The sequence below is a fragment of the Eurosta solidaginis genome, chromosome 4 (genome assembly GCF_040869045.1).
Source record: "Eurosta solidaginis isolate ZX-2024a chromosome 4, ASM4086904v1, whole genome shotgun sequence".
In the NCBI taxonomy this organism is placed as follows: domain Eukaryota; kingdom Metazoa; phylum Arthropoda; class Insecta; order Diptera; family Tephritidae; genus Eurosta; species Eurosta solidaginis.
In genome coordinates, this window is record NC_090322.1 from 5487568 (window position 1) to 5502290 (window position 14723).

Here is a 14723-nt window from a genome sequence, read left to right on the forward strand (position 1 = left end):
ATTGTGTAATAATAATAATGTAATACATCAATATCTACACCAGCAACAAGAAATAAAAAAAAAATTATTTTTTATATTTATTTCTTAAATTTAACAGACTCTTTAACTTGGACCAGTAATGATATATAATGCAATTTATCTATACACTAATATTATAAATTATGATTATTATGTATATTATTATTATTATCATCAATATTATTATTATTCTAGCACTTTTAAGCAAAACCAAAGATATAAAAATATTAATATCAAAAAACTAAAAATTAAAGTAATATTACATATAAATGTGTTTCAAAATATGATTATGAGTTTTTCTTCATTTAATTTACAAATATACAATATTGAGTATGATATTTCCTTGTAATTTCTCACTGCGCGTATTAGTTTTCGATATACATAGCCACGTTTACAGTGTTGTTTGATTTTCTTATTTGTTTATGCTTTTTCTTAAATTTTTAATTTGTTTTAAATCTTATTTCTTATTAATTGTTCAAATTTTATTTTGCACATTTTATTGAAAAATATATTTTGTGCTTTAAAGTTTTTGTTCCATTCTCAAATTTTGTTTGAAAGATAATTTTTAATATTTTTACGGGTTGTTAATTTTTTCTAATTTTTATACGATTTATGATTGGTGTATAAAGTTTCGTCCAACTCTCGAAAAATTTTTGTAAGTCCTTAAAAGAGATACTATAAAATGATCAGGACGATGAGCTGAGTTTATTTAGCCATGTCCGACTGTCTGTTTGAACGCAAATTTAACCCTCAATTTTTGACATACATGCATATTTTGATGAAATTCTGCGATCGGGTATAATTGGGTGCCCGTATAAACATTTGCCGGAGCCGACCGGATTGGGATACTTAAGCATATAGCTCCCCCCATACAACCGATACAGATAAAAGGTTTTACGTAAGTTTTTCCTAATTTTAACAGCTTGAAGCTTGAAATTTCTTAGGATATATATGTAAGGCACACGTTACTGTCAGAAAAATTTGTCTAAATCAGAGTCGTATATATAATATATACACTAGGGTGGGTCGATTTGTATGGACGAAAGTCAACCGATGTCGTGCCATCGATTTTTCGATAGAATTTGGGCTCAGGAAAAAAAGTTCCACTACGCCATTATGGATAAGTACAAGTGTGTTGGCTTCTTTCTGACAGGCACTCGCTTAAGTAAACATAACGGGAAAATCTGGGTTGCCATTGTTGTTTCGGTTGAAAACGGTCAATTAGGGTTCTGTGCAGTGACGTAAAAGATTGAAACAGGGTTTATGTAGTGACAAAAGTGTTGCTCCTGTTACACAGCATTTTAATTTTTTTCATGGCGCAAATTGTTCAGTTCAGAGTTATTGGTTTTCATGAAAATTTAATTTATTACATGGGGTTACTTCTTGTAAGTGTAAAAAGCATAGAAAACGTAGAGAGTTTTTCAAATTATTGTGAAAAACTTTTTAAACACGACAACAAGTATATCGATAAATTATTTTCTATGATTTCTGAATTTCTGTACCCATGTTCATTATATTTGTGTAATACAATAATCTGGTAACAGCATTGTTTAATGAAAAACAATGTTACACATGTGTCGCTTTATATTTTGTTAAGTTTTTCTAGACTTTTTTGACTCTAATATAAATAAATTTTGCAATGTCCGTATGTTTCCGCATTGTTGGAGGCTAAAAGTCTTCTATTATTTATATTTTCGTGGAAATATATGCAACTATTTCATCTGTAAATACTACATCGTTTTATTAAACTATCAAATGCAACTCAGCTTAAAGTACTCGTACGTACCAAAAATGCAACTCTACACCTGAGATTTGCATCAGGTGAGCGAGGCTGTTTGTAATTTTGACGTTTATTGTTTAATTGACACACTTGGTATTGTACACTATGCACTATGCATGAAAATTTTACAATCAAATGAAAATTTGTTTAGTAGGCCATTTTACAATCAAATGAAATTTTTTTAGTAGGTCATGAAGAAAACCTTAAAAATTAAAGTAAAAAAATTAAATTTCGCGGGCTCGAAAATTATTTTTTTGGGTGGGTATGCGTAGTGGAACTTTTTTTTCTTGAGCCCAAATCCTATCGAAAAATCGATGATGGCGCGGTTAATAAATCGACACAGTCTAATATACACCATACAACTTATTGTGCGCATTTTATGAATTTTTTAAATTTCATCAGCTCTATTTATGAAAGGTATGAGCACTTCGGCACAGCCGAACGCAGTCCCGTTCTTGTTTTTTATTCGTTAAAACTGTTTTCTTTTACTAATTTCCAACGAGTTTTGTTCAGGAAAATATCTTTTTTTATTCAAAGCTAAGCATTTTTAAAGATTTGTTTCTAGTTGTTTCTTTTCATTTTTTTTTTTAATTTTGTTACCATTTTTTTTAAATTTTTTATATTTTCCAGCACAAACAGCTGTGTTTTTTTCTTCCGTTGATTCCTTCAATGAATTCTTCTACTTTTTTCTAACCTTTTAACATATTTTTCCTACGTTAATTTAAATTTCATTTATTTTTCAAATTGCTTGCGCTCTAAGCAAATATGTATACAAAACAAAACTTTTCAATAAACTGCCATTTTATAGTAAATAATTTTAGTTGTTCAACTCATTTTGATTTGGTTTGAGTTGGATTCTGAAATTAATGTTATTTTAATTTTTCTTTATTTATTTTTTTAATATAAAGATTTTCTTTAAATTATATTTATTAAATATTTTTTCGATTAATATATTTTTTTAATATGTACAATTTTTGTTTATTTTTTATAGTTTTAATGTTTTTTTTTTTTAATTTTACGTATTTCATATTTTTAAAGCTTTTACTTGATTATAATTTTTTTATGTTATTATTAACTCAATTTTTGTATAAAATCTTGTTTCATATATCTTTTTGTTCAAGTTGTTATTGCTTTATTTATTTGTGGTGCTTTTCGCCAGAAATTACTTTTTTATATTATTTTTTTTTTATTTATTTTTTTTTTTTTAATATGCGATATTTTTTATTTTTTTTTTTTTTTTTAATATGCAATATTTTGTAGCATTGATTAAATTTTACACATTTTTATATTATTTTTTGCTTGATTTCTTTACATATTTCTTTTTTAACTTTTTCTTACGTTGTTTACTTTCTCCTTGTCAGTCGCTGCGTTGTTGTCACTTGGGTCCTGATCTTAGTTGTTTTCTCAAACTCCATTTATTGACTTCTGCTTTCCATTTCTTCCATTTTGTACACAATTTTGTGTTGTGTTTATACAAATTTCTTTTTACTGTTGGATTTCGTAAAAACTTTTTTTAAACTATTATCGACTTGTAAGATTTCATTATTGTACTACTTTGTGTGTGGTTTTTTTTTTTTTTTTTGTTTTTTTGTTGTTATTTAAAAATTAATTCTTTTATGATTTCCAATTTTGAACATTAATATTTCGCTTTCGTATGTAAAAAGGTCTATAGGTCTGAAATTTCCTTTGACAGCTTTGTATTTCTTGCCCATCGTCGAAAACTTGCTAGTGATATTTTTCTTATTCTATGTTGTTTTTTACATTTTGGGCTACAAATCTCACAGGTTTTTCTAAAAATTTTTTATTTGTAATAATTTTTCCACAAAATACCGAAAGCACGATTTGGCGGTAACTCGAGACTTTTACAGACTTAAAGCAACTTCGTTTTGTTTTCCAAATTTAAGTTGAACTGTTCAGTAAAAAAAAGAACCCCAGATAACATGAATGTTCGTGAGGTTGAGCACAATGGGCAGGTATTCACGTTAAACATATGCATATATTATGTGACATGGATACACCATTAGAACCTTGTTCGACGACAAGAAAATAAATCAGGAACCAGAGGCTTACTCTATCGCTATGTTGAAATCATAAGCCTTTTTTTTTTGCATTATAGAGTAAGAGCAAATACCATAACCTTTGGGATCCACCTTACTTGCTGCTTATATGTGGTCTGGGAATTTGTGCCTCTCCTAAACTTACTTGATTAAATTTAGATAATAGCAAAAAAAAAAAAAAACGTTAACAGTTCTCAAAAAATCATACTGAAAATGTCATAAAACACCAAATGCTTATCATATTTTCGTATGACATCATGTGATATCATACTGTAATGCCGTGACATATTGTAACGTGTCATATAAAATATTTGTCATTGTTATGAAATTGATCAACTACTGATCGGCTCTAGTAACATAGAAATTTCCACTGCAAGATTCCATCAATTAAGCAGCACTCTAGCAATGCTGCTGTTATTATTTGGCGGCTCGAACACGCCCAATATTGGACGCATTAGATCAAAGAGTTTATATTAAATTTAATCTATCAAATTATAACACATTATATACGGTTGATCAAGCAATATATGTATCGAGTACTGTGACTTTGGTGATGCCCTTTGACTTGGTGTTACTTAGATTTGTTATGCAGCCAAATAAGACTGATATGGATTAAATCATTTCACAGCATATATTAAATCAAATTATAATCATAAGGCCATGTCAAATTTGAAGACGTAATTTTTCATCATCGAATTGCTTATGCCATTAAATCGCAATGCGCGGCATCATAACAGAACAAATTTGAACGATATATTAGGTCGCGTCATGTAGGAACATGCAAGTGTACTATGCAACGTTTTTACCGATTTTTGCGGTATCTTTACGAAATTTGGTGAGCAGGCTGATTTCGATGTCGCATTAGATATTTGTTGAAATCGACCGGATCGGAACACCCATTTTCGGATAAGATAGTTTACGTCATTTCATCCTCTTTTTAGAATCTTGAAATTTCACAGCATGCCTTCCTTATAAGGCATTAATTGTTGTTTGAAAAAGTCCTCAAGATCGCTCATGTATATAGAATTTTTAAAATTCTGAGGATTGTTGTTCAGCTCCATTCATGAAATATATGAAGTGCCGTTGTTCTTGTTTATTTTTTTTTTTACTTTTGTGCCAGATCTTATTATTACCATCTTTTCGTGCTCTCTCTCCTGTAGTTGTTTCTTTCTTTTTATTCTTATTTGTTGAATCATTTGTTTATTTGTGCCTCTGTAACATCTGCACCACCAACAACTTCCAACGAGCTAATGGAATACATATACTTTTTTTACACCGTAACACAATTTTCTCTTTTTAAATATTTTCTTTTTAATAGTGTAAATTTTTAGTGCAATCAAAATTTTAAAGTTTTCGCAGCTGTTCTTTTTCTGCTAAAAGTAATTGAATGGGGCACAATGTATGCTCAAGGCGAATCTATACAAGTGATGGCAAAACGAATCCAACCAAATTCGACGTGCAGAAGAATGTCAAATCAAAAAAAAAAAAAAAAAAAAAATTGCATTGACTTGGATTAACTGACATCTTGTTGTACCCGGGCGTTGCTTGGAAATTATTAAGAAGAAGCAAACAGCTGATACACAGCCTTGCACTGAATTCGCCTTGGCTATGCTAAAGAAAACGCCACGAAGAAAGCAGAATAAGCAGACAACGGTATTTTCCCCACGGATTCACAAATTTGTTGTTGAGTCTAGTTTTGTAAATGTAACTGTATATTGTTAAAATGTATTGTGTATATTTTCGGTAAGTAAGTTTTATAAGTTCGTTATAATTTTTCTTAACAAAAAATAAATTTCACAGATTTTCGCTTAATTGGGTTTTAAGTATGTATGTATGTATATATTATTGTTATTTAACTTGATAATTTAATTAATAATCATTATATTGTTTTATACTCAAAATTGCGTTGCTCAAACTCTTCAACATTTTCAACCCCCAAATTATTGGTGTTTTATTTGGATGTGCTCTCCGTACTAATTGGCAACAAATCAAAAAAAAAAAAAAAAAAAGAAGCAACACTAATTATTTGCGAAAGGTCAAACTTTTTTAAACTTTTTTCGTTTGCTCAATATCAGTTGACCGTTATGCAAAAAAGAGACAGAGGAGCTCGGTTTGTATTTGCCTTTTCAATTTATTTCTATTTACTTAGTCGTACATTTTTGCAAAATATTGTATTGTAATATTTTTTAATTTAATTCTGATTTGTTTATTTACAGGTGTTTGTGTGCTAATAATTTTCACAGTTAGAAAAAAAAAAAAACTAAAAAAAAAGTATGAAACAATATGTACCAGATTATTTGAACTTCTTCTCGAACGCCAATCGCTCACGTGTCAAGTATTTAATTATTAATTATTATTATTGTATTTTTATATTTTAGTAATCTAATGTTTTTTTTTTTAAAGTTGTTTATAGTTTTTTGTAAGCAAATGTAAAAATCTTGTTTATAATTTTGTCAAATGAGAGTACGAAAACATCAACATAGTAAACAGACATATTTTGCCTGTAATTTAAGGTGTAGACAGACGTTAACAATAATGCATTTCAACTTTGAACTTAATGCAATCCGATTTTAGCGCCGTATTAAGCAATGGAAAATAGTGACAAATAAAATATATGTGATCCAGTCTATGAAAAGGTGGCTTATGACTCAAAAAAATTTTTCCACTTTTTTTTCTGGTTTCGATAGTTTTTGAGACGCTCTTTCACGCGGTGTAAACTAGAAAGTCCTAACTTGCTTAGAAGTGTACTAAAAATGTAGAGAAAGAAGAGCACAAATGAAAGACGATGAAGCCTTTGGTTGCTTCGAAGCCACTTTGGTGGCTGCTGAAGCATCCTCAGTTTTTTTTGATAGCATTTTTTCGATGGCAATGGAGCCAAAATATCGGTAAAAAACTGGTTTGTGCTTTGCCTTTTGGGCATGACTGTTCATAATGCAAAAGAAAAACTACTAAGAAACTGAAGAAATGCATTGTTTATCTTTAACAGCTGTTTCTCGCAATTTTCTTTTTGAGTCATAAGCCACCTTTTCATAGACCGCGTCACATATATATAAATAATATTATAAAAACAAAATTGATGCATATTAACATTACCATGTAAACATCAGCTAGTTGATTCGTATTAAAGTGTCGTCTGTCTAGGCTCTAAGGCAAATAAATCATTCATTTATCAATCATTTCTTATCATTAACATTAGCAATCATCACCAAACACTAACGGCCATTTTTACCATCTATAGTTAAGTTATAGCTCCGTCACATAAGCTGTTTTTTATATAGATGAGTTTAACACAAGCTTAATCATGATGTGTTGTTTGCACATATTTTTATGGAGAACAGCAGATCGAACGTCACTGGCGCCAAAATGTTTATAAAAGTGGTTCGCGAAATTTTGTATGTGAATGGGTAAGGATACATAAACTTCAATTGCCAAGTCTGAAGTTCCTTTATATTTATAAACGCAACATATTGCTTGATTGTGGCGATATTCCTGGAATGCATAAGCTTGTGTTAAACGCATCTATATGAAAATTTTCATTGTGCCGCGGCCTTTAGATTTTAGCTGTAGAATAGCAATCTATCTGATATCTTCATTTAAACCAACACAGGGCGACGAACCCCCGGTTAAATCAATAATTGTGAATATTTTGTTGAACAAAACGAAAAAATCTGTTGTGAATACACGAAAACTAGCCAAACAGCTGTCTTGTTTTCAATTTTTCTTTGGACTTAACGGAGACGGTAAGCTTCAGTTAGCATGGAGAAAACGAAAATTTTCTATAACTTATAGATAAGTGACTAATTGAAGATGGTAAAAACGGCCACCCCAAGACCGGTTTCTTAATATTCAATTAACACCTTGTTCGAAACTTAATGGAGCGTCGGCTTGAGATCGAATCGTTCACATACATACTCCTTTATAGAGTTCGATAGTTCGTACAATAAGATGAACTCAACCTTTTTGTGGCAACTTTATAATAAAAAGAAAATTTTTTATAAAACTGAACTAATTTACTCAGTCGAATAGTTCAATAAGGCGAACAAACTTAAATCTTGGCGCTAGTTTGAGGGTTTGAAAGTATTAGCAGTGAACTGATCATTGCAATGAATAAAAACCCAGCTCGCTCAAGTAAAACAGTGCTTAGCCGTAAATTGAGATAGGCGTCCTAAAATGTTGATCCGATGAAACGAAAAACATGGTCGTATGAATATAGGCGCTCTTTATCTCGTGATTCAGAAACATCACAACACAACAAATTATTGAAGAAGTTGATTTATTAAAATTTGTTCCAAAAAAGTGCAGTGCAGGATAAAGCTTAAGTTTCACTTACTGCAGATAAAAAAAAAATCGGAAATATAATCAAAATTGAATAACTGCCACGTCCCCTACACTTGTGGGCGGCAAAACTAAAAATGCAGCCATTTTAATGAAACTTGGTACATACGTTAATGCTGATCTGAAAAATGAACATGTAAACTTTGTTAGTGATCGATAAATAAATTTGTAAACCTCATTGCTTTGCCAAATAAGAGCCACACGTCAAATACAACTCTAAACGCGCTAGACTTTTACGCAAATCTGTATATGTTGCTCTAGGAAAAGCCGTGCAAACTTCGTTGTACGACTTAAATATGCGTCTCAAAAGGCATATTTCTCGATATCCGAAGTTGCTGGAATGATAGTTCTTGGCCGAATGAGGGTCCCTCCAGTGGAAAACTAGAGCTAACTATCTTAAAACCGTCGGTTAGTCGAAAACATATTCAAAAGTCAATAGCTTAATGTAGGTATGTGCAAAATTGGGACTTATTCCTTGCGTTCGGGTCCATCTCTACGCTTGACTCCAGGTTTCGGCATACCAAGCACAAAAATTAGACTGAAAAAAGTAGACCAACCCGATAAAATAATGATCATCCTAAAGAAAATCCAATGGATGTTTACCAATTGTAATTTTCTAACAAATCCTTTAGCTTTTTACTTTTGAAATTTACAATTAACTGCATTGTAACATTACGCCATTATTAAACATTTTTTTATCTAACTTGTAATTTTAAGTTTAATAAGCTACAAAAACATAGAACCTTATGATATATATAACCTCAAATTCACAAATTTGTAAAGCTCTTTAAAGTTTCAATTATTCCAAAGATAGAGTCATGACTGAATAATTTCTATAAATTTGAGGTTATAGTTTTTTATTATACATGTTTATAATTTATTTATTTATGCATTGTATTCATGGCTTAAAAGCTTAGACGCCGGCAATGATTAGAGCTAGAACGCAGTTTTATTGCTATGAACCTTTGAATACATAGAGAACGCTAAATCCAACAACAGTTTTAATTTTTTCCAAATTTAATTAAAGAATAATAAGCTCTCTCTTTTATGATCATTTAAAAACGTTTGATAGTGCGTGCACAAAAAAAAAAAAATTTCAAACAATTTAAATGTTTTTTTTCTAAAAAAAATTTTATTTTCGAAAGTTAAAAAAATTATTCAAAACGCTCAATACAGCATATTTTTGTATAAAAAATATTTTTTGAAGAACTTTTACTGCTAATTTCTTTTTATGGTGAGTTTTTAAAAAAATTAATAATTTTAGTTTAATAGCACTTGAATTAATACATTTTTCTTTATGCAACAGTAAGCTTTTAAGTTATGCCATTTAGATAAACTACATATTTTTAAGCACAAGAAAAATTGTATTATTTTAATACTAGAAAGATTTTATTTTGTTTAAAAAAATATTTTTTGCATTGTATTTATAGCGTTAATTATTTTGGGTTAATTATTTTGTTTAAGAAATGTTATTAATTTTTAAAGTTTTGTTTTTTCTTTAAAGATTTTTAAAAGAAATTTCTCGATTTGGTAAGCATGTTTAATTTATTCATTTTGATTTTTTCTTATTCAGTTTTTAAACTTTTATGCCAGTATAAATTTTTAAATTTATTTTTTTTTTTTATATAAATTTTGAATTATTTGATTTAATTTATTAAGGTTTTTTAGTGCGAAAATTTTCAATTATTTTATTAAAGTTACAGTGATTTTGTATATTACTTATCTCAATAAAAAAGTAAATGTTAAATTTATTTCCATAACATTTTTTATGCAAATCATTTTTGTAATTTTATTTTAAAAATACTTTTTTTTTATTTTAAATACAAAATTTGGGTTTTCAGAAAATATTGGTTATTGAAACTTTAATAACAAATTTTTAAATTTTTTTGTTTTTGCATTACAATTTTTTCAGATTTTTTTTATATTTTTTTCAAATATAATTTTTTGTATAGGTTAAAATACAAAATAAAAATGATGTAGCTTCCAATTAAAAATTAAACCAAACAAGTACAAATAGTTAAGTAAGTTTATTTTATATATGTAGCATATGAACTCCAAAAAGACTGAGTACAAAAAAAAATATTTTCAAGTATTGTGATGTTATTGTGATATATTGAATGTATTTTTAGTAAGTGTTTCTTTCTTTAAATAAAGTTTTAGATTTCCTTTAGCATATCAAATCGTTAGAATTGACAAAAAAAAAAAAAAATAAATGAAAAATAATTTTTAAAATAGTTTTTAAACAGTTTTTATAAATCAAAGCGTTGGTATGGTTAAGAATTTTTAAGGGAAAAACAAAAAAGTGAAAAGAATGTCAAATGCAATATTACAAGGCGAATTCAACCCAATTCACTGTGCAGAAGAATGTCAGTTAAAAAGAAAATTAGTTGTACCAAGGCGTTGTATGGAAATTATCAAGAAGAAAGAATCATCTGATGGGATAACAGCACCTGGTACTGAATTCGTTTTGGGCAATACCAAAAATGTTCAAGGTCACGCTGAAGCAAACACAAAACTTAACGCTCTGCGCATCTTTTTCACAATTCACTTGTGAGCTATAGCGAGAGGAGAATCAAAATGCTATTGATCGAGATAATGAACACGGCACACCTTAAACTTATTATCTATATGTTATTTGCCGAGAGAAGATAGCGCGTTGAAAATTTGTTTGTACGTTGATGATGTGACGTCATGTTCAGAAAGCAGTTTGCCAAAAATGTAACGAAAATAGTTTATTATTTTTTTTTTTGCCCTATTAAAAACTTTATAAAATTATGTTGAGAATTTGTTTGTATCATTCCTTTCTCATTACTTAAGAGCTCTATACTAAATTTAGTAGCTTGATATAAGTAATTTATTCCAATTTAAATAGCGGAGCTGAAGGAAGCGGGATTTTGATACGCTTCCAACAACAACAGCAATGATTAAGGTCATACGTTGCGGATGTACGCTGGCCAAATGAATCGAATTTGTATCCGACCCGGGAGAGTCTGTCACACTTTTTGAATAGTTTTGTGCTATAAAAACAACAATTAAGTTATTTCAGCTCATGTCTGCTTTGAATTGAGAATTGCTGAATGCATGATCGAATTATAATGGCTGCCAAATCGAAAATGGCCTGTTTCAGACTGCAAAGGACCGTCTAACAACAAATGTATTACATTTTCAGCTGTAATGGGGTGCTTTTGAACCGGCAGACGAAATGGCATGACATCGCATATTCTAAAATTTTTAACAAAAATATTTAGGTCTAGTGTAGCAACAACGTCAAGTTCCCAAGCGTTTACAAAAAAACTTGCTCTAAGTACAGTTTTTTTTTATTGCAACAACAAATAAAACTATTGATTTTTTTACAGAAGAAAGGGTTTTGTTTTTCAAAATCGACTGATTAGAATTAATTTTTTTAAGGAACCATCCTGCATTTAAAGTGAAAATGGGGTAAAGGAATGACATTTTACCATTGACTTATTTTTATCTTCGCGGCTGAAAGTAACGGAGTATATTGCGATGGCCAACTGCTTTTGGACTGATGGGTCTTACCAATGAGGCCAGTCCTTTTGCGGTTATAAGCCTGCTTAGTACTCTCACCTGCTACTTGCCCGAATGCCGTGTCACCGACTAGGAATAGCAAATCACTTACTGCCACTTCCTGACGCAACGCGTAAGAAATATCTGATGTAGTGTATAGCCAAACGGTATTATACGCTTACTCAAACGCATAATCCTAATATAGAGCCTGGTCGTAGTGCCACGCTATCCTTTTCTTAACTAAAGTAACAGTAAGTATTTATTTAGCAATATAAAATCGACTTACCAAACAGGCGCCGTACGTTCGAGATTTGCATGCTGCCAAAAGACGCGTAATTCTTTGAGTAAAAACGATACCGGCATACCATGTATATTACCGGATTCGGATGTGTTATGCAAGTTAATATCCGCATGTGCGTCCACCCATACAAGTGATAGATTAGGTGTGTGCTGTAAATGACCAGCGACGGAACCTTAAGCACCGGAAAGAAGAAATTAATAAAAATATGATAAGGAAGCTGTTAAGTGGTGCCAAAACAAATGTATAAGATTAAGCACTTTCACTGGTAGCCGGGATGTTGTATGGTGAGTATTTGGCGGGAGATAATCACGTTCATGACCGTAAGTACGTATGTAGTGACCGCCTTGTGTTATTGAGCCCTTGCTAATGTGATCCAATCATTATCTTAAGAGCAGGCCACAGTAAAAGTTTATGAAGCTGTTGTTGTAGCAGTGCTTCGCCCCATCCAATAGGTCTCTTCCGCAAGTTTTGGGTATTGTTCTTTGAGTACTGGATTCACTGGGCAATTCCTGGCATAAAGGTCCGACGCCTGTTTGTGGAGTTCACTGAGGACCTGCTTGTGTTTTTTTGCTTCATACGACTGAGTTCTCAGGTGCCGTATTTTCTCATAATTCTTACGGAGCTGACTCCTTAAGCCCCAAGTCTGTTGGTTTGACCAGGTTTCTGGTAATTCAACAGGAACTGTTTGGTTAGCTTCTCATTTCTCTCCCTGATGGGGAGTATTCTCGCCTCATTATGTAGATGGTGTTCTGGGGACATAAGAAGACAACCCGTGGCGGTTCTGAGAGCAGTATTTTGGCAGGCCCGTAGCTTCTTCCAGTGAGTAGTTTTTAGGCTTGGCGACCATATAGGGGAAGCGTAGCATGCAATCGGCGGGCCAATTGCTTTGTAAGTGGTACTGAGCGTTTCTTTGTCTTTTCCCCAAGTACTGCCGCAAGAGATTTGAGGATTTTATTGCGGCCCTGAATTTTCGGTAAAATGCGGCTGCATGCTCACCAATATGTAGATCCTGATCAAACGACACATCCAAGATTTTGGGGTGTAGGACAGTCGGTAGCGTAATCAAATGTTGACCATTTTGAACATCCACGTTGTAAATAAGGTCGCGGAGGATTTAGTCGGTGATAATGCCAGGTTTCGCGAGGCGAAAAAACTGGAGAGATCAGGGAAGTAGCCGTTTATTCTGTTGCAAAGCTCATCGATCTGTGGGCGTAACAGTAAAAGGTTGTGAAGCTCTCTAAGCACTATAGAGGAAAACACAGCCATCACGGCTATTTCTCTTTAACCTAGATTCTCATCGCGTGTGGTCGCTATGTCAACCTATATTTGCAAACCCCAACTCCCAAGGGAGTTATGGGTAATCACATATTCGGGGGAGAAAGCACTGCAATCTATTACTTACCAAACCCTATAGCATGATCGCCTCCAATCGTCAAAAATTGATCATTCTCCTGCAGTAATTGTTGTACCTTACGAATCAGCGCCTTATTGCAACCCATAAATTCGCCATAGTTTTTCATTTCACGATATTTAGGCGCTACTTCAGCTATGGGATCGGCTTCGAACTTCAGATCGCCATAGTCATGCACCTCCATACTACCTGTTTCAAGAAAAACCAATTGAAAATGTTGACACAAAATTTTACTTAATTGGAAAGAGGTATGCTCACCATAAGTAACCTGCTCGAGCAGCGACACCAGTCCATGCTGACGCAGCAAGGCAGGTCCTTTCTCCACACCCTCCTTGCCTTGACCTTTCGAGAAGGGCACGCCGATTATGCCTAGACGCGGCTTAGACTCGTTATTGGCATTGGTCGTAGTACTGCTACTCGTACTGTGGCGTGCGGGTTTCAATTGGCGTGTGAGTCGTGTGGCACAACGTTTCAACATTGTTTATTTCTTTTTGTTTTTTTGTGTTTTTAAATGAAGGTTATATTAAGATTTTTTTGATTTTAAAAAAAAATTTTTAATGGAACGTTTACCGAATGCACTCTGTACTTTCACGAAACTGTGTTCAGTTCAAAACGTTTGATATTTTATTTTGTCTTTACAATTCTCTCAATTTCTTTCGAAAAGTTACTTAGCGACTGATAAAGAGCTCAGAGATTAAACTCGGCTGGTGGTAGAAGTGCAGATTGTCCGCTATATACTATCGTTATGCCTTTTTTATGATAACTAAATTATAAATTAACAATGCAACCGTGCGCTGATATTTGTGGCTCGACTTATCGCCGTTTAACGTGCCGAAGGAAACATGAATGTGAAAATGGCATGCAAATTTCGTTCCGTCAGTCAATGGTAAGATTGAAGGTCAAGATTAAAAATGACGACGGTAGGTACAAAATACATAGTGAATCCCGAACATGCTAATCCCGATATTTAACTTTCAGGTATCGCCCATTCAAAACAGGTCGCATTGTCTTACCCAAAATAAAGACGAAAAGTATACCCTTTGAAAAGATTCTGTGGCGCGAATTTTGTCTAGAATGCCTAAAAATGATTTGCGTTTCAACCATCCTACAATGTTTTAATAAAGATTAGCCCGTCGTCGTGCATCCCGACACAAACCGTGCGTCCCGATATTGCACACCCATTTCTAGTCGCCACTTTTAGCAAAATCATGAAGAAGAACCGTTCATACAAGTGATAAGCATTGATAACCTCTGCGAAGCTAATGCGTTTTAGGCACAGCTTGTAACATTGGA

At 32.0% G+C, this 14723-nt stretch overlaps 1 protein-coding gene across 1 annotated transcript in view; it reads right to left on the reverse strand.

The window, feature by feature from the left end:
• arg (arginase) overlaps positions 1 to 14266 on the reverse strand; it is a 91739-nt gene extending 77473 nt beyond the window's left edge. Inside the window, exons 1-3 of the mRNA XM_067779775.1 lie at positions 13689 to 14266; positions 13422 to 13619; positions 12005 to 12191 (exon numbers count right to left, since the gene is read on the reverse strand). Coding sequence (XP_067635876.1) covers positions 12005 to 12191; positions 13422 to 13619; positions 13689 to 13908 — 605 coding nt within the window. The 5' untranslated portion in view covers positions 13909 to 14266. The remainder of the gene's footprint in view (positions 1 to 12004; positions 12192 to 13421; positions 13620 to 13688) is intronic.
• Positions 14267 to 14723: the final 457 nt, after the last annotated feature.